Genomic DNA, 20,364 nt, shown 5'->3' on the forward strand with positions numbered 1-20,364 from the left:
AAACCTGATGGAGAGATAGTAGTACAAAATGGTTGAAAGCGGTGTGTGGACTGGGTTTCGTTTACAAGCCTCCCTATGTAGTACTTAAGAGTAACAGACTCAGAATGCTGGATTGCAAGATCACCCCCCCGTCCCCGTTTCTCCTACCGATAATCATTTTTGTTACAGAGCTACTCTAGTCACTTCACACCCAGTTACCTCGCATACAGTGTTGATTTGTAACTTACATTTGGAAAGGTGAAAAATTAAATCTTGTATAATCCCAAATCCTCTTTTAGAAGTATATGGTAACCGGTGGTTACCTAGTCAGAAGCTCGTCTAAAATAAACGGCCGTCCACCGTTAGCTCACTACTCAGGTGTACAGAACCCCTTCAAAACTAAACCCATACGCTTAGTCTGAAAGTTAAATGTGTGACTAAAACATTCATTTTAAAGAAACTGTCAGCGCGAATGCTTTATGAAATTATCTTTAAGAGCCAGCAATGTTGCAAGATCACAACAGCAACATATAAAGCTACACAGCAAGTTTACAGATTCAAAAGTGGAAAGGGACGGACTATGCAGTGCACGTGCAAGCGTGCATACAGCTGAGCGCACTACAGGCTAGGAAAGGTTGATAGGCAAGTGATGCCCTTTATTGGACACACGCACGGCCTATCAAAAACCGGTTCTGGATCTTACGGGCCAGATTTGTTAAGAATGTCCAAGGACGGGTCTTCATCCAGACAACCCTACCACAGGGACGTCCAACCAGACCAAAGCCAGCCCGTTAACAATATCTCCGAGTGCGGTGAAAGACAATCCAGAGGAACTGAACAACCGAAACCCACCTTTCCTCAACCGTACCTCAGAGGTAACTGGCAGGAGTAGTAATTCATACAAATACCCTACGGCCAACCCCGAAGCGTTCTCTCTCCCTAGTCCCGCCTCCTCTGACGCAACTTTCATTAACCTTCGCCCCCCCCCCCCTCTGATGGCATTTCCTACTTCCGGGAGGGCGGGGCGTGGCTAAGGGGAAGTTCCGGAGGCTTTCGCAGGTACTTGTATAAATTGTTGCTGCTGGAGGTGGCTTTAGGGGCAAGTGTGGAGGTATGGCTTGCGAATGGATGAGGGCGGATAGTCATGTTGGACTGGGGAAGGTGGAATAGAGCAAGAAGAGAGAGATGCTAGACTGCGGAGGAGGGAGCACGGGATCCCTGAATGTGTGTGAAGAGAGCTGCTTGGCGTGTGAGGGCAGCCAAATGAGTGCGATTTGGTATCGCTGCATTTTTATATACTCGCGTGCAATTTCATTTTACATCCTGTTCTGGGTGGATGAAATAAGTCAGTACAAGATTGATCACTTGCTGTTTCTAAAATTCACACATTCCGCCTTCCCTCAAAATGGAGTTTGTGCTAAACACTTTGAGTGATATCTGCAGAGAGGGATGAATGTTGTTGTATACCTCGCAGGTCATACTAAAATCATATGCTCCAAACATGAGCCACCTCATCTCCCTCCCACGAGCCTGTCCCATTCTTGAATTCAAACACAATCAGGAGACTATTCCACACATCTACCACCCTTTCTGTACAAAAATATTTCCTTAGATTACTTGACAGCCCTTGGCTTGTACCTTACCTCTTAACTTCATTCTATGCTCTCTCATTTTGGAGCTTCCTTTTAAATGAAAGAGATTTGCCTCATGCACAATTATGCCACATAGGTATTTAAACATCTCTTAAAATAGCTCCCCTCTTATGCCTTTCCTTCAAAGTATAGGTATTGAGATCTTTAAGTCTGTCCACATATACCTTATGACAAAGACACTGACCATTTTAGTAGCCTTCCTCTGGACTGACTCCATCCAATTTAATATGTTTTTGAAGGTACAGTCTTCAGAATTATACACAATAATCTAAATGAGGTCTTGCCAGAGCCTTATACAGCGGCATCAATACCTCCTTTTTCCTACTTGCCATACCTCTTCCTATAGCACCCCAGCATCCTTTTAGCTTTTGCTGTTGCCTTTTCACATGTTGGTCACCTTAAGATCATCACATACTATCACACCCAAGTCCTGCTCCTCTTACGTGCACAAAAGTTCCTCACTTCCTAAATGCACCATTCCCTCGGGTTAATGTAGCCCAAATGCTACTTTGTCACTCATTGATGGGATGTTCAAAAGCATTTGCAAGTCAGGAAAAAACCATTAAGGCCCAGATTCTATAAATGGCACCAGTGGCCACCGATCGTGTGTCAGTCACAGAACGGTGCCGTTTATAGAATTGCAGCTTTGTGAAATACAAGTGCTGAAAATATAGGCCAGGGTTTTCAAGGCCTACATTTCCAGCACCTACCTTTTATGTAAATCATGGCTATGGAAGTGCTTTATGATGCCTAACACCACTTCTGGCATTAGCTACGCCTATAGTGGCATTAGGTGCTATAAAGCACCTCTGTAGCTTTGATACAGATGTCAGTTTAAAAAAACAAACAAACACTTTTAATCCTTTTTAAATGGTGTTTTCCACTTAAGTTAGGTGCCAGTAGGGTACCTAACTTAGGCTCACATTATGTAAATGGCGCCTTGAGTGTATTTTTGTAAAATCTGCAGTTTAAACAATTCTGTTATGCTGTGCCTTTTCTTGTTTTGTGCTTAAATAAAGCTTGACAGCCCTTGGCTTGTACCTTGCCTGGCTATCAGGAGTGGAGCCTAGGTGATGAGGTAGCCAATTTTGCTAAATTGGCAATGGCTTAGCCACCACTGATCAACGCAAGGTAATTAACATACCACAGTTTTGCAACAACTTTGATGACTAATTTATGAAAAATAATTGAGCAAAAATGTGTTATAAGCTTAAAGAATGGTAAGCACAAGCTTAGCTGCATTGTAAAATGTCATATCTCTAGCTCATTTGCATGTTACTCAATAGGGCACCAAAGATGGCTCTGTATAACATAGTGTTTCTGCACATACAAATGATGCATGTTTTTAGGACCTTAATTCTAACCAAAGCAAGGCTGGGTCCAAGATGAATCAAGGTGGCTTTTGCAGCAAAAAAGATGCTCTTAAAAGTGATATAAAAAAGGAAAATATTAAAAACTGTACAATAGAGAGATATTTGTTCCCCCAAATGGCAAAAGTTTGCATAAAATGGTGACATCATGTCTTTGTCATTAAGTTTGCTACCAGTTAGCTGCAAAGCCTTCTAAAGCAAATCCTAGAAATACATCATAGGCAATGACTACGACTCAGATCAAAGTAGAGGTCAGGAGCAAAGAGGAGTCAAAGTAGGTCTTAAATTTTTTATTGTAATATTTTATAGTTTGCTGGCCTATAAAAAGGGAAGCAAGGTCATGTTAGATTCCAAACTTTGCACAAGAACTTAGGGGTTGTACTAATCCCCCCAAAATTTAGCCCCCCTGGCAGGTTTTGTCGGTGTGCAGTTCCTGCACAAAGTGATTATTTTGTGTTATGCAGAAGGTGACCTCCATTCAGCTGCCTGAAAGGTTCAACCATATAGAGATCCAGCTGAAAAATGTTGCATGATTTAGTTTGAGACCTTAGTGAATGTCAACACAAAATTTTATCCAATCTGGAAGAGGTCGATTGTAGACGATTTTTAAAATTGGTGTACTTTACGTGGAATGACTCATCTAAACCATCCATTTTCTTGAGGTAGGGAAAGCTTTTTTTTGTCAGACAACTAGAGGTTTATTCCTTGAAAGTGCATGACGAACAAAAACTCCACAATGGTTGCTTTAACATAAAATTTCAACCAAGAACACTTGTAAGGTAGCGTTTGACAAAAGGCTGTATTGACACTTGCCTTGAAGAAGCATATTAGACAAAATGGGACCCTTTGGGACTTTAGTTTTTTAACCACTTCTGACCGCGTTTCTTGGCAGAGAGTGCACTTGCTCAACAGCACACGTAACATAATTGTTCTTATTTGAACTTTTATGTTTAAAGTAAACCCTTGTGGAGTTCTTGTTAGTCATTCTATATTTTTCACAAGGACTCTGCTGCACTTTTTATCAACGGTGGTTATCATCCAACATACTAAGGGCTAGATTCACTAAACCCGATCGGGCCCGATCCGGGCAGATCCGATGAATTCACCAAACTGCAACATGCAGATGGGGACAATCGAAGGAACACCCCCATCTGCCGGCACACCCCCATCTGCCGGCACAGATCACTCTATAGCGATCCCCACACATGTGCAGACCATCTTTAGATGGTCTGCGCATGCACTGAACCTCCAGCCCGGCACTTTTTTTATTTTTTATTTTTACAGCCTGTGGTTTTAACCCGCTTTAAAACCTGCGGGTTAAAACCACAGGTTTACACTGCAGGGAAGGGTGGGAAAGTCGGGGCAGGCAGGTGATCAGGGCAGAGTCGGGGCATGCAGATAATTAGGGCAGCTACAGTTGGGGCAGGCAGGCAGGCAGAACGGGGAAGTAGGAGATCGGGACTGAGAGCAGGGCGGCAGAAGGCAGTCGGAAATGGCTTCAGCAACTGGTCCTCAGCAGTCGCTTTTTGGGTTGATTGGCCAGCTCAGTCGACTCGGCAAGTTTGTTTAGTGAATCGCATCCCTGCCTACTTTGCATGCAGTTCCCCTCATTTGCATGCGTAGATCGGAATCAGATCGCAAAACAGGTTAATGAATACTGCAGGAGGAAAATCGGGTTGTAAAGGGCTGGCAAACTGTTGGTTTGCTTAGTGAATCTAGTCCTTAGTGCCGTTTAAAAACAATGAAGTCGACTTTTTGTTCTTTACCATACAATTACAGTCTAAAGGATTATAAAAGATAAAAGAAAAATGTTTAATGTAAGACTTTTTGTAGTAATACATTTTATAATGGATTTTATTAAGGTGGGGTTTTTTTTTTGGATCAATGAAAGAAAATTTAATCCAGTTATAACCAATGGATGTCAATCTTGTCCATGGTTTGGATTTCTGAGATCCTTTTCCATCATATATTTGTGTGCAGTGTTATAATGGCATGCACTTTGAAGGAATAAACCTCTAGTTGTGTGACACTTTGAATTTTTTGGTTTATTACCATTTTTTTGCTTTGATACTTACTGAAAGTTATTTTTTTGTCTCGCACTATTGTAGAGCTGCCTACTATAATCTGGGGCTCCTTTTACGAAGGCACGTTAGGGCCTTAATGTGCGGAATAGTGCGCGCGCTAGCCGCTACCGCCTCCTCTTGAGCAGGCGGTAGTTTTTCAGCTAGCGCGCACTAATCCAGTGCGTGCACTAAAAATGCTAGCGCACCTTCGTAAAAGGAGCCCCTAGTCTGCTGTGTGTGTTGGGGTGGGGGAGTCATCTCCTGAATAACCATGAAGGCCAGACAAACTAAATATTTTTCCATAGCGACAGAAGATGATTGGACTTGAACCTCTCTTCTCTTTTGTTTTCACCCTAATCATGTGTAATAAGGGACATTTTTATATACTTAAAAGTTTTATAAGATGTACTATGGGGATTATAGGATCCTGTGGATGACTAAGGGGCTCATTTTGAAAGCACTTAGAAACACAGAGTACCATAGAAACCTAAACCAATTAAAAACTTGAGTGTCATAAGATAAAGAGAATCTTTCATTATCTTAGGAAAAGCAGAGCAGTAAATTCCATTTTGACAAGAGCAAAGGTCATTCCACTAGGTGTGTTTGCTTATATTAATAATTTTTTTAAAGATGTATAACTTGCATTATCTAATGTTCTAAGCAGGGTGCAACCCCCCCTCCCCCCCTCCAAAAAAAAATATAGAACATAGACAGACATCATATCTTTTTATTTATTCACCTTGCCTTGTGAAGGTTCAGGAGGAATTTGTGAAATTTATTACTGGATCCATGCAGAAGGTATTCATTTTTTTCTCATTACATAGGTTTAGAAGAAACCTGTGCTTCCTAGAACAAACAAGACGAAGAGTGTGGGAAACAGGGTCAGAACTGTGAATGGTCTTCAGTTTTTTACCCTTTTAAACCATGGCATACCAGCTGTACAGAAACACCACGCTGGGGAACAGCCTGCAGGAGAGCCTGGATGAACTCATACAGGTACCAACTATAGATACAGAATGGGGGAAGATTTACTAATGGTTGGTACATACTATCTGCTGTGGTGCCACATTTTGTTTATTTATTTATTTATTCATTTTTATATACTGTTCTCCCAGGGGAGCTCAGACGGTTTACATGAATTTATTCAGGTACTCAAGCATTTTTCCCTGTATGTCCTGGTGGGCTCACAATCTGTCTAATGTACCTGGGGCAATGGGAAGATTACATGGCTTGCCCAGGGTCACAAGGAGCATAGGTCACAAGGTTGTGGATTTGAATCCACAACCTCAGAGTACTGAGGCTGTAGCTTTAACCACTGCGCCATACTCTCTCCCCTCTTCCTTTGGGCCCTGCAGCAGGTAGCATATGCTGTTAGCTCTTGTGTATCTTGTTAGGGATTATTACTAACTAAATTCTTAAGTACTACATAGTTTTTCTCAAGGGGTTTAGATTATTTGACTTGCTTCTTATCATTTGCATTAAAATAGCTTTACAGTCTCAGACTCAAATATAATGTTCTAGAGCAAAAGGCATATGAGTCTTGAACCAGTGGGTTATTCTCCTTTACTCGCAAGTTTGTAGGCGGCATCATCTTACCTTTTCTCTCAGCTCCGCCTCCTAGCATTTCTCTAAGATGGTCTTGAGAAGGGTTTGGCCATTGGCTCCCTCAAAGTACAAGTGGCAAGACTCTCGTGTTTTAGGGCTCGAGTAGAAAATATCCAGTTGTCACCAGATTTTTGAAAGAAGCATTGCAGGTGCATCCTCCTCTGTGACAGCCATTCCTGAGGTGGAAACTTAACTTGGTTATCCCAGGACAAGCAGGCAGCATATTCTCTACATGTGGGTGATGTCATCCACGGAGCCCTGTCACGGACAGCGTTTCAAGCAAACTTTTTTTTTTTTAACTTTAATATTTATTGAATTTTTTCAATATAATCAAGCATAAAACTTGTACAGAAAGGAAATTCAGCATGAAATTAATACAACTGAAAACATATATAAAAGAATATCAAATATAAGCATAAATTTCTACTCAAGTCCTCAATCAGATCCAAGAGGGATAATAGGCGAATCAAAGTAATTATATATATATATATAAACCAAGCAATAACTAGTTGAATGAGATTAAAGCACCCTTTCTTAAACTAAGCACTTTCTTTCTCCAGAGATGCAGTTGAGAGAAAGGTTGTCAGTTGAGATGGCTCAAAGAAAACGTATTTATGAGAATGATAATTAATTACACATTTACATGGATGTCGCAAGTAAAAGCAAACTTGATTGAAGTTCTCAAGTTTTCTAGCATTGCCCACGCATGCGTGCCTTCCTGCTCCACTAGAGGGCGCATCCCCTCCTCGTGGTCTTCAGTTCTTAGTTTTCCGCGGAGCCAGAAAGCCCTGTCTCTCTTCTCTGCGTTCTTTAAGTGCCTTTCTAGCACCGCGGCTTCTTTATTTTCTTCGGGAGTCGCTGTGCAGTTTGTTGTTTATCTTTTTTACACGTTCGTACAAATTTTTTGTTTTGCTTCGGCGACCGGGGGCTCCCGGTTCGCTGTGGCCGTGGCCATATTTTTTACTTATGTCCCAGCCTCTCACCGGATTTAAAAAGTGTTCCCAGTGCAGTCGGGTTATTTCAATCACAAACTCACACCGCTGGTGTATTCTCTGCCTCGGAGCGGACCACCCAACAGACTCCTGTTCTCCCTGTGCCACTCTCCAACCTCGGGCTCTTCGCCTCCATAGGGCCCGGATTGAAAAGCTCTTTGCCATGGAAACCGCTCCTGCTTCGACCCCGGTCTCGGCCTCGACCCCAGTCTCGGTCTCGACGTTGGCCTCGGAATCGGGCAGATCTCCCTCGACCTCGAAGGCCTCGGTGGCCTCGGCCTCGAAGACGGCTCCGGATAAGTCCCCTCTTCCTTCTTCAGGTTCAGTTCAGCTACCGAAGAAGCCTTCCTCGGAGTCTCTGGCCATCCAGGTGGTGAGTGTAGTCCCGCAGGCCTCGACGAGACCAACCTCGAAAACCTCCAAGCATGCTTCCACCATATGGGAATACTCTTCCTCGAGGTCGCCCCCGGTGAAACACACTGCTGCACCTACTCGACCTTCTATGGTCACGGTGCCGATGTTTGAGGAGGTGTTGAAGGTGATAATTTCCTCGGAACTCTCCTCGGCGTTGGCTCATCTTGCGCTGTTGACCAGCCTAAGCACCCTGTCGAGGTTCTTCGGGAACGGGTGCGCCGGTCTCTGCGGCTCTCCTCGTTGGAATCCTCGCCTCTTCCCTCGAGGCACGCTTCTCCCTCGGATCGACCTCGATCTAGGCATTCATCGAGGCATTTCGCTAAGTGTCCACGGGCTTCCCCCTCGAGGCGGGGTAGATCCCCGGGTCCCTGCACTACTGGGTCCATTAAAGCTTCGGACCTTACCTTGTCCATCCCGAGTCTGCTGCGCTCTCCTGTTCGCGAGACTTCAGAGGGTGATGGTCAATGGCACCCTCTCTAAGACATCGGGGGTGACTAGCGGAGTGCCGCAGGGCTCAGTCCTGGGACCATCCCTTTTTAACATATTCATAAGGGACTTGACCCGAGGGCTTCAGGGAAAAGTAGCGCTGTTTGCCGACGACGCCAAACTGTGTAATATAGTAGGTGAGAGCGATCTCACGGATGGTATGGCGCAGGATCTGATCAAGTTGGAAAACTGGTCCTCAACATGGCAGCTGGGCTTCAAAGCAAAGAAGTGTAAGGTGATGCATCTCGGCAGCAGAAATCCATGCAGAACATACACCTTGAATGGAGAAACACTAGCTACGACCTCAGAAGAACGGGACTTGGGAGTAATCATCAGTGCAGACATGAAGGCTGCCAAACAAGTAGAGAAGGCCTCATCCAAGGCAAGGAAGATGATGGGATGTATCAATAGAAGTTTCGTCAGCCGTAAACCTGAAGTCATAATGCCACTGTACAGAACCATGGTGAGACCTCATCTGGAGTTCTGTGTGCAGTTCTGGAGGCCACATTACCGTAAAGATGTACTTCGAGCTGAGTCAGTCCAGCAAATGGCCACTAGGATGGTCTCCGGACTCAAGGGTCTCTCATATGAGGAAAGACTGGGCAAGTTGCAGCTCTACTCTCTAGAAGAGCGCAGAGAGAGGGGTGACATGATTGAGACATTTAAGTACGTCACAGGTCGTTTCGAGGTGGAAAACAACATATTCTTTCCTAAGGGACCTTCAGTCACAAGGGGGCACCCGCTCAAACTCAGAGGAGGGAGATTTGGTGGTGACACCAGGAAGTATTTCTTTACAGAAAGGGTGGTGGATCACTGGAACAAACTACCGGTGCAGGTGATCAAGGCCACTAGCGTGCTTGACTTTAAGAATAAATGGGACATCCACGTGGGATCTCTACGTGGGTTGAGCAGCACTCTGACTTAATGGGGTGGGACAGTAGAGTGGGCAGACTTGATGGGCTATAGCCCTTTTCTGCCGTCATCTTTCTATGTTTCTATGTTTCTATTGTTGGGAGGAGATTACTAAGGACTCTTGGGTCCTCTCCGTCATTCGGGGAGGATACTCCCTCAACTTCCGTACTCTTCCACCGGCAGGCCTCCAAGAGAGTCGCTTACGGAAGGAGATCAGCTGCCTCTGCTGCTTCAGGAAGCACAATGCCTTCTTTGTCTGCGAGTGGTGGAACGGGTTCCCCCTTGTCAACAGGATTCAGGAGTGTATTCCAGGTACTTTTTGGTTCCCAAAAAGACCGGGGACCTTCGCCCTATCCTGGATCTCCGAAAGTTGAACAAGTTCCTGGTTCGGGAGAAGTTCTGCATGCTTTCGCTTCCCATCTTGAATCCCTTGATGGACGAGGGGGACTGGTTGTGTTCCCTGGATCTGAAGGAAGCCTACACTCACGTTCCGATCCATCCAACTTCCCGAAGGTTTCTTCGCTTTCGGGTGGGGAACCTTCACTTGCAGTATCGGGTCCTCCCATTCGGGCTCGCTTCCTCCCCACGAGTCTTTACGAAGTGCCTCGTGGTGTTGGCGGCTGCCCTACGGTCGCGGGGCCTTTAGGTTTTCCCGTACCTCGACAACTGGCTTATCAAGGCCCTGTCGAGGGAGGGGGTTATTTCAGTGCCCCGTCGGACTATTACCTTCTTCCAGAGTCTGGGGTTCGAGATCAACTTCCCCAAGTCCCAGTTGTGCCCCTCTCAGTCCCTGCAGTTCATCGGGGTGGTGCTGGACACGGTCCACCTCCGGTCCTTCTTGCCTCCGCCGCGGCAAGCCGTTCTCCTGCGGCTGACTCAGCTGGTGCTTCAGAGGTCGTTGGTTTCGGCCAGGCAGATGATGATCCTTCTGGGACACATGGCCTCCACCGTTCACGTCACGCCGTTTGCCAGGTTGCTTCTGCGTGTTCTTCAGTGGACCCTGGCGTCTCAGTGGCGGCAGGATTGGGAGTCCGCTTCCAAACTTGTTGTGGTGACTCCCTCCTTGAAACACTAGCTCCTTTGGTGGACCAACTTGTCCAATCTGTACAGAGGATTGTTTTTTCTCACGCCCCCGCATCAGAAGGTTCTGATGACGGACTCCTCAGCGTACGCTTGGGGAGCGCACCTCGACGGCCTTCGGACTCAGGGTCTGTGGTCGAGTGTGGACCGTCGCTGCCACATCAACATTCTGGAGCTCCAGGCCATTTACTGCGCCGTGGTGGCCTTTCATCATTTGCTGCAGGATTGCGTCATCCTGGTGCGTACGGACAACCAGGTGGCGATGTATTACGTTAACAAGCAAAGGGGGAATGGGTTCCCTATCGCTCTGCAGGGAGGTCCTTCAACTTTGTTGGTGGGCGCTGTGCCACAACATCTTTCTTCGGGCGGTGTATATCCAGGGCGAGCAGAATTGTCTGGCAGACAAGTTGAGTCGCCTTCTTCAGCCGCACGAATGGTCGCTCCATTCTCAGACTCTGCGGCAGGTGTTTGTTCGGTGGGGAACTCAAAAGGGAGATCTGTTCGCTTTGCCCCTCAATCACAAGTTGCCTTGCTACTGCTCGAGGATGTTCTCCCAGGATCGTCTCGAGGCGGATGCTTTCCTTCTCGATTAGACGGGTGGGTTCCTCTTTGCGTTACCACCCTTTCCGCTGATTCTCAGGACTCTGGTACACCTCAAGTCGGTCCGCGCCACCATGATCTTGATTGCTCCTTGGTGGCCCCGGCAACCGTGGTTTTCCCTGCTCCTCCAGCTCAGTGTCAGGGAGCCTCTGCTTCTGCCTGTGTTTCCTTCTCTGCTGTCTCAGAGTCGGGGTTCGCTTGGTTCCTCTCCACATGTCTTCCGCCTTAGACTTTTCTTAGTCGGTGAGGGATGTTCTGGAGGCCTCTCGGAAGAGCTCCATGCGTCAATGCTATTCCCAAAAATGGTCCAGATTTGCTGCATGGTGTGCTGAGCACCGCATGGAACCACTCTCTGCTTCCTTGACGTCAGTGTTAGATTATCTGTTCCACCTGTCTCAGTCTGGCCTCAAATCGACATCTATTCGAGTCCACCTCAGGGCGATTGATGCCTTTCATCAGCCGCTTGATGGGAAGCCGCTTTCAGTCCATCTGACGGTTTCCCATTTTATGAAGGGTCTCTTCAATGTTCATCCTCCTCTCAAACCCCCTCTGGTGGTTTGGGATCTTAATGTGGTTCTGGCTCAATTGATGAATCCTCCGTTTGAACCCCATTGATAAGGCTCTTCTGAAGTTCCTCACCTGGAAGGTGATTTTCCTGGTTGCTCTCATGTCTGCTCGCATAGTCAGTGAGCTGCAGGCTCTGGTTGCAGACCCGCCCTTTACTGTATTCCATCATGACAAGGTGGTCCTCCATACTCATCCAAAGTTCTTGCCCAAGGTTGTTTTGGACTTTCATATCAATCTGTCTGTTGTTCTTCCGGTATTTTTTACAAAGCCCCACTCTCATCCTGGGGAGGTGGCACTTCACATTCTTGATTGTAAAAGAGCATTGGCCTTTTACCTGCGACGCACCGAGTCTCACCCGACGGCCCCTCAACTGTTCATCTCTTTTGATCCTAATCGGTTGGGCCGTCTGGTTTCCGAGCGCACCTTATCCAACTGGTTAGCTGCTTGTATTTCTTTCTGCTACGCTCAGGCTGGTCTCTCACTGCACGGTCGAGTCACGGGACATAAGGTCCGAGCGATGGCAGCCTCTGTCGCTTTCCTCCGAGCCACGCCTATTGAGGAGATCTATAAGGCTGCCACTTGTTCTTCGGTTCATACCTTCACCTCTCACTACTGTCTGGATGCCTTTTCCAGGCGCGACGGCCAGTTTGGCCAGTCAGTTTTACGTAATCTGTTTTCATAAATTGCTAACTTTCCCTCCGTCCCTTTTTGGTTAGCTTGGAGGTCACCCACATGTAGAGAATATGCTGCCTGCTTGTCCTGGGATAAAGCACAGTTACTTACCGTAACAGGTGTTGTCCAGGGACAGCAGGCAGATATTCTGGCAACCCTCCCACCTTCCCGAGGTTGACTTCTTTGCTAGCTATCTGAATTGAAGACCACGAGGAGAGGATGCGCCCTCTAGTGGAGCAGGAAGGCACGCATGCGTGGACAGTGCTAGCAAACTTGAGATCTTCAATCAAATTTGCTTGAAACGCTGTCCGCGACGGGACTTCGTGGATAAAGTCACCCACATGTAGAGAATATCTGCCTGCTGTCCCTGGACAACACCTGTTACGGTAAGTAACTGTGCTTTTTGCAGGCCTCCCAAGGCTCTATATGAACTTTTACAAGAGGCATCTCTGATGGGTCTTAATGTTAAGGTGTTTTTTCCTAGTAGCTATTGCTCCTGCAAGAAGGGTTTCGGAGCTATAAGCTCTGTCATGTAGAGTTTTATAGAGGCAGGGATCTCTCTCTTCACGGTGTCTTCTTTCTGCCAAAGTGGTCTCGGATTTCAATGTAAATCAGGAAGTTCGCCTGCCCGCGTTCTTTGCCACGAGTTCGCATAATTAAAAAAAAAAAGAAGAGAGAAGAAAAAGTTGTCATTGCTGGATGTTATGAGAGTTCTTCTCCACTAGCTAGAGGTGACGCATGATTTTTGCCTCTCAGATCATCTTTTTGTGCCAATGAGCCCTAGCCATCTGGGAATTACAGCCTCTAAGGCTTCTATTTCCAGGTGGATTCATACAGCTATTGCTTCAGCTTATATTGGGTGTGGTAAACTACAACTGATTGCTTTGTGCACACTTTACGAGGGATGTGGCGGCTTCATGGGTAGAGTCCCGGGCAGTGTTGCCCGAGGAAATTTGTAGGGCAGCTAAAATCTCGGAGAGAGCGGGATCCAGAAGGCCTTGAGCATGCGCAGATTCTCAAGACCCAGCAGAGATCACCGGCAGGCTCTTTCGGCACCGGCACGTCCTGTGGGATGGTGCTGCGTGCCAGTGCCCGTCGCGGTAAGGGTTTGGGCGAGGGGAGGGAGGGCATGCATATCGAGTCAATGCTCGGTTTGTGAGGCAAGATTTGCGAGAGTGTTTTGCTCGTCTTGCAAAACACTCGCAAACCGCATTACTCGCAAGCCGATGTTTGACTGTACAGGTATATAGAATTTACAGGTGTACAGGGAAATAACATAAGTTTAGAGTGGGAATAGATAAGCAGATGGGAAGCAAGATACAAAGTTAGTAGGATGAGGGAGCGTGTTACAGGTGGAGTTAGTGAGGGCTTAGAAGTTTGGAAGTTCAAACAAATTTGTTGAATAAATGGGTTTTCAGTGATCACATCAGAGGGAAGGTTTCCAGGTCAGCCACAAACTGCGTGCAGGAACCAGCAACCGTGGCTTCGCGAAGAGAAATGCCACTGGAAGGGTCAGCCCTGAGCTGCGGTTTTGCAAAGAGAACTGCGATGGGAGGAGGGAGCCAGCCAGAGGAGGTAAACACCTGCAGAGGCACTAATTTGGGGCCTAGAAAGGAGGGAAAGATGACTAGGGTCGCGTTTGGACGGGAAAGGAGGTAAACAGGGCATGTTGGCACAGGAAGGGAGAAGCAGGGTCACATTGGGACACAGAGGGAAGGGAGGGAGCAGAAACCGGACAAAGGATAGAAGGAAGGAAGAAAGGAGGGAGGAAGTATGAACTTGGGAGATAGGATGGAACAATGGAGGGAGTGAGGGATAGAGATGCTGAGGTGGGGGAGGGAATAGAAAGGGAGAATTATTGGGCATGGGTGTCTGAGTGAGAGAAAAAGAAAGAGAATGCACATGAGGAAATGAAGAAAGAGGTGAATTGCTGGGCTTAGGGAGGGAAAAAGAAATATTGGACGTGGTGGGAGAGGTGTGAGGTACAGATGAATGGGGAAGAGAAAGATGAGAGGGAGAAATGTTGATGTGGTGGTGGAGAGGGAACAGTGGGACGGATGAAGAACAAAAGAAAGTGTAAACATCCTATCTTTTCTTTCTATTTAAACTACAGTACTTTGTTTTGAAAACTGTTTCAGTGTTCTCCCCAGGGCCTTTTAGCCGGGCACTCTGCCCGACTAATTTTGTTTGACGCCTGCCTTTTTTTTTTTTTTGCCAGCATGCTTTTAGTTGCTTCGGGCCTTCCTCGTTGCCCGGTCCTGCCTACTTTCTGTTTCTGCGAAGGCAGGACCCGGCAGCGAGGAAGGTCCGAAGCAAGTAAAAGCAGCAAGTTGTAAGCTTCCCTCCGGGGCTCTAACGTGTGCGTACCGGCTTCCCTTCTCTTCTACCTCTCCCCCCTCCACGGGATGTAACTTACGATTTCAGAGGGAAGAGAAGGGAAGCCAGCACGCACACGTTAAAGCCCTGGAGGGAAGCTTACAACTTTCTGCTTTTACTTGCTTCGGGCCTTCCTCACTGCCGGGTCCTGCCTTTGCGGAAACAGAAAGTAGGCAGGACCTGGCAACAAGGAAGGTCCGAAGCAAGTAAAAGCAAGAAGTTGTAAGGTTCCTCCGTCACTGACCTATGGAAGATAGGTCAGCGATGGAGGGAAGCTGCGACTCTGCCGATGGGAGAGATAGGAAGAGAAATGCTGCCGCTGCACCGAATGGGGGAGGGGAGGGGGAAGAGAACAGCTGCTGCTGCACCCAATTGGGGAGGTGAAGAGAAGTGCTGTTGCTGCTGCGCCCAATTGGGGAGGGGAAGGGGACGAGAAGTGCTGCAGCAGCATCCAATTGGGGAGGGGGAGAGGAAGAGAAGTGCTGCAGCAGCACCCAATTGGGGAGAGAGGGGTGAAGGAAGACCAGGGAAGGGAGAGGAGAGGCAAGAGATGCCAAGACCATGGGAGGGAAGGAAAGGAACTACCAGACCATGGAGGGGGGAGAGAGATATCAGCACATATGGGGGGAGGGGGATGAGGGAGATGCCAGGGCATGGGGGGAGAGAAGGGAAGGAGATAGAGATGCCAGACCATGGGGTGGAGTGGGAAGGAAGGAAGGAAAGGAGAAGAGAGAGATGCCAGAGCATAGGAGAGGGGGTGAAGCCGAAATGAATCATGTACAAAGGAGATAAAGGGCACAGGATATACAGTTTATTGAAGGGACATAGAAAGAGGGATATACAGTTTATTGAAGGGACATGGAACAGAGAGGATGTAACACTGGATGTAAAGGGCAGAGAGGGTGGACAGTGGATGCAAGGGGCAGAGAGAGGGTGGACAGTAGATGGAAGGGGTAGAGAGGGCAGAGGCTGGGTGGAAGGGGCAAAGAGAGGACAGATGTTGCATGGAAGGGAGCAAGGACAAATGCTGAATAGAATGAAGAGAGTGAAAAGAAGATGATTAAAGCAGAAATGACAAAAGGTAGAAAAAAAATGTTTTTGTTCCTTTACGTAAAATCAAGTAGTATTGTAACTGTTTTGATTAAAGTTTATAAATAGGAAATGGAAATAAGGCAGTTTTTTGGGGACTAAACCCCTTTCATCAGGTCAGGACAAGGATACCATAATAGCAGGGGTGCCCAAATGGTTGATCGCGATCGACCAGTAAATTGCAAAGGCAATGTGAATCGATCACGTTGCCTTTGCAGTCTTTTTCTTCCTGCCTCCCCAAGCCAGGCCAGGCGCGTACAAGCGCCAGACTCACAAGACTTCACCTCCGACATCAATTCTGACGTCGGAGAGGAAGTTCTGGGCCAGTCAATCGCTGCCTGGCTGGCCTGGAACTTCCAATTGACGTCAGAGGTGAAGTCTTGTGAGTCCAGTGCTTGTACGTGCCTGGCCTGGCTCGGGGAAACAGCAGGGAGAAATCGGTGGCTTAGGGGGTAGGGAAAGAATCGGGGAAGTGGAGAAATCAGAGTGATAGCTTGGGGGGGCAGGGGGAGAGAGAGAGAAAGAAAGGCAGAAATAAAGAGGGGGCAGGGGGAGAGAGAAAGACAGGCAGGAGGGGGAGAGAAAGAAAGAGAGACAGAAAGAAAAGGGGAGGGGCAGAAATAAATAAATATTGGATTTACAGTCAGAAGAAGGAAGTGCAACCAGAGACTCATGAAATCACCAGACAAAAAGGTAGGAAAAATGATTTTATTTTCAATTTAGTGATCAAAATGTGTCCTTTTTGAGAATTTATATCTGCTGTCTATATTTTGCACTATGGCCTCCTTTTACTAAACCGCAATAGTGGTTTTTAGCGCAGGGAGCCTATGAGCATCGAGAGCAGCGCAGGGCATTCAGCGCATCTCCCTGCGCTAAAAAACGTTATTGCGGTTTAGTAAAAAGGGAGAGGGTATATTTGTCTATTCTTGTATAGTTGTTCATAGAAACATAGAAATAGATGGCAGATAAGGGCCACGGCCCATCTAGTCTGCCCACCCCAATGACCCTTCCCTACCTATCTCTGTGAATAGATCCCACATGTCTATCCCATTTGGCCTTAAAATCAGACACGCTGCTGGCCTCAATGACCTGAAGTGGAAGACTATTCCAGCGATCAACCACCCTTTCAGTGAAAAAGAATTTCCTGGTGTCACCGTGCAGTTTCCCGCCCCTGATTTTCCATGGATGCCCCCTTGTTGACGTGGGACCCTTGAAAAAGAAGATATCCTCTTCCACCTCAATGTGGCCCGTGAGATACTTGAACGTCTCGATCATGTCTTCCCTCTCTCTGTGTTCCTCGAGTGAGTAGAGCTGCAACTTCTCCAGCCGCTCCTCGTACAGGAGATCCTTGAGTCCAGAGACCATCTGGGTGGCCATTCTCTGGACCGACTCTAGTCTCAGCACATCCTTACGGTAATGCGGCCTCCAGAATTGCACACAGTATTCCAGGTGTGGTCTCACCATGGATCTATACAATAGCATAATGACTTCAGGTTTACGGCTGACGAAACTCCTGCGTATGCAACCTATGATCTGCCTTGCTTTGGAGGAAGCTTGCTCCACTTGATTGGCAGTCTTCATGTCCTCTCTGACGATCACCCCCAAGTCTCGTTCTGCTACAGTTCTTGCTAGGATCTCGCCATTAAGGGTGTAAGTCTTGCATGGATTTTGGCTGCCCAGGTGCATGACTTTGCATTTTTTGGCATTGAAGCTGAGTTGCCAGGACCTAGACCAGCGCTCCAGTAGAAGTAGGTCGTGTATCATGTTGTCGGACATCGAATTTTCGTCTGTTGCGCTTTTGCCCACAACATTGCTTAGTTTGGCGTCATCGGCTAATAATGTTATTTTACCTCGGAGCCCTTCTGCCAAGTTTCTTATATAGATGTTGAACAGGATCGGGCCCAGGACGGAGCCCTGCGGCACTTCACTGATCACCTCCGTCATTTCGGAGGGAGTGCCGTTCACCACCTACCTCCAAGCCAGTTCCCAATCCATTTCGTCAATGTGTCGCCCAATCCTATAGAACTCATCTTGCTCAGCAACCTGCGGTGTGGTACGCTATCAAATGCTTTGCTGAAGTCCAGTTAGACGATGTCCAGGGACTCCCCAACATCCAGCTTCCTCGTCACCCAGTCAAAGAAGCTGATCAGATTGGATTGGCAGGATCTCCCCTTAGTAAATCCATGTTGATGGGGATCCCGTAGATTCTCCTCGTTCATGATCGTATCCAATTGGTGTTTGATTAGAGTTTCCATTAGTTTGCTCACTATTGATGTGAGACTCACTGGTCTGTAGTTTGCTGTCTCCGTCTTGGAGCCTTTCTTGTGGAGTGGAATGACGTTAGCCGTCTTCCAGTCCAACGGGACGTTACCTGTACTAAGGGAGAGATTGAAGAGCCCGGATAGCGGTTTCCCCAAGACATCACACAACTCCCTGAGCACCCTGGGGTGTAGGTTGTCAGGCCCCATCGCCTTGTTAACCTTGAGCTTTGACAGCTCGCAGTAGACACTGCTGGGTGTAAACTCGAAATTACTAAATGGGTCAACTGATTCAACCCTTGTCTGTAGCTGAGGGTCGAGTCCCAGTGCCTCGCGGTTCCTGAGGTGACATTGCATAAAGTCATCTGCCTTGACCTCTTTGAAAACCCGCGGAATATAAATGATAATTAACATTTTATCTGCATACAGTGTGCTTTGTGTTTTTTTAAATTTTATTGTTGGTAGATCATTTTGACTTGGTCATTTTAAAAGTAGCTCGCAAGCCCAAAAAGTGTGGGCACCCCTGCTGTAGAGCCATTTCTTGTATGACTGGATGAGCTATATTTATCTTTTTTTTTAGTTGTTTAAATTCTTGCAGAAATAAATGGCTAGATTGAACCTAATGACTTCATTAACATCTTTCCCTTTTTTAAACCTTTATACCATTTGAAAGAGGGCAAATATCTAATTATTCCCTTCTAGAATTAGATACTTCTTAAATTTAGTAAAAATATTCTGGCAAAAGTGTCAAACCTTAAAAAAGGAAGTCATATTGAGCATTGGAAAATAATAATAATTAACTAATAAAAATAGTACACATTTAGGGCTCCTTTTACTAAGTTGCGATAGTGGTTTTAGCGTGCGCTTAGCGCGTGCAGAATTGCCACGCGTGCTAGACGCTAACGCCAGCATTGAGTTGTCGTTAGTTTTCCCTTGTAGCACGGGGGTTTGCGCGTGCTAAAAATGCTAGCACACCTTAGTAAAAGAGGGGGTTAATTTTCCCCACCACCAAATTTCCCCATCCCATCCCACCCGGCTACTTTTTCATGCCACCCGGCTGGAAGAAATTTCTGGAGAGAACACTGTGTTTCTTTAATGTTTTTATAGACTCTGTACTGTATAGGATCTGAGTTAAGTACAAATTCAACTCAAGAACTGTTTAAAAAACGAAACTTGTTTTTAACCTGGAAACTGCATGTTTTCTTTAACACCTGCTTTTCAATGCTTAGTCCCAACAGATCACACCTCAGCTCGCTCTGCAAGTACTTCTTCAGTTTGACAAGGCAATAAATGCAGCGTTGGCTCACCGGGTCAGGAACAGAATCAACTTCAGGGTAAGACTATCAGGCTAACACTGAATTACCCAGTGGCCTGTCTTCCATATTTTCTATCTAAAAGCTTTATGTGCTCTTTAATGTTTTCCTTCTCATTTTCACGGTTTAAAATCAGCCCATGTCAGTAGAGAGTAAAAGTGTTCTTCAGTACTGTGAAGTACTTGAGTTATTTGGTGGCCTGATAAAAACTGGTAAGCAGATATATTGACTAGGGGTTTGCAGAATTTTGGGGATTATTTTGTTTTAGTTTTTAAATATTTGTTTCAGGGGGTTATATCATTAATAATGCACCTTTTTTTGTAAAAGGTGCACTCTGTTTTTCATTAATGCATGTTCGTTTAACAACATTTTTTTATATACAGTGGAACCTTGGTTTACGAGTGTGATTCGTTCCAGAAGCATGCTCGTAAACCAATTTACTCGTATATCAAAGTGAGTTTCCCCATAGGAAGTAAGGGAAACTCGCTTGATACGTTCCCCCCCCCCCCAAGGCCATTGGTACTGCTCCATCTTACCCCTCACCCGAGGCCACCGGCGCTGCGCCACCCTCCCACCCACCCCACCCCTGTGATCCTGCATCCCCCACTCACTCACCCACCCACCCAAGCACAATCTCTTATTCCGATGTGGCACCAGAACCAACACACAAGACATGCCGGTTCCGGTGCCTGAAAATCCTCACTCTTCCTTAGGCTAGGCTTTGAGCATCTGCGCATGCTCAAGGCCTTCTAGTTCTCGCTCTCTCACTGCAACCTTAAAATCTTCCACAAGGGGGCTCTGGCAGCAAACAATCCTGTGCAGCAAATTTCAGATTCTGAATCTACCACAGGTTGTCTATTTACTGTAGGATGTTTCTTGGTATAACAGTTTGTTAATCATACTTGGAAATTACAACACTTTCATTTTGAAATGAAG

At 46.6% G+C, this 20,364-nt stretch overlaps 1 protein-coding gene across 7 annotated transcripts in view; it reads left to right on the forward strand.

Moving 5' to 3' along the window:
* Positions 1–981: 981 nt before the first annotated feature.
* Positions 982–20,364, forward strand: part of GTF2A2 (general transcription factor IIA subunit 2) — a 28,786-nt gene continuing 9,403 nt past the window's right edge. The window contains exons 1-4 of one of the 7 annotated variants that reach the window (XM_033920654.1): positions 1,003–1,038; positions 2,651–2,762; positions 5,889–6,060; positions 19,345–19,449. In XM_033920654.1, coding sequence (XP_033776545.1) covers positions 5,989–6,060; positions 19,345–19,449 — 177 coding nt within the window. In that variant the 5' untranslated portion in view covers positions 1,003–1,038; positions 2,651–2,762; positions 5,889–5,988. The other 6 variants (XM_033920655.1, XM_033920656.1, XM_033920659.1 and 3 more) reach the window with 6 other exon arrangements.

This window comes from Geotrypetes seraphini, chromosome 14, assembly GCF_902459505.1.
Source record: "Geotrypetes seraphini chromosome 14, aGeoSer1.1, whole genome shotgun sequence".
NCBI lineage: Eukaryota > Metazoa > Chordata > Amphibia > Gymnophiona > Dermophiidae > Geotrypetes > Geotrypetes seraphini.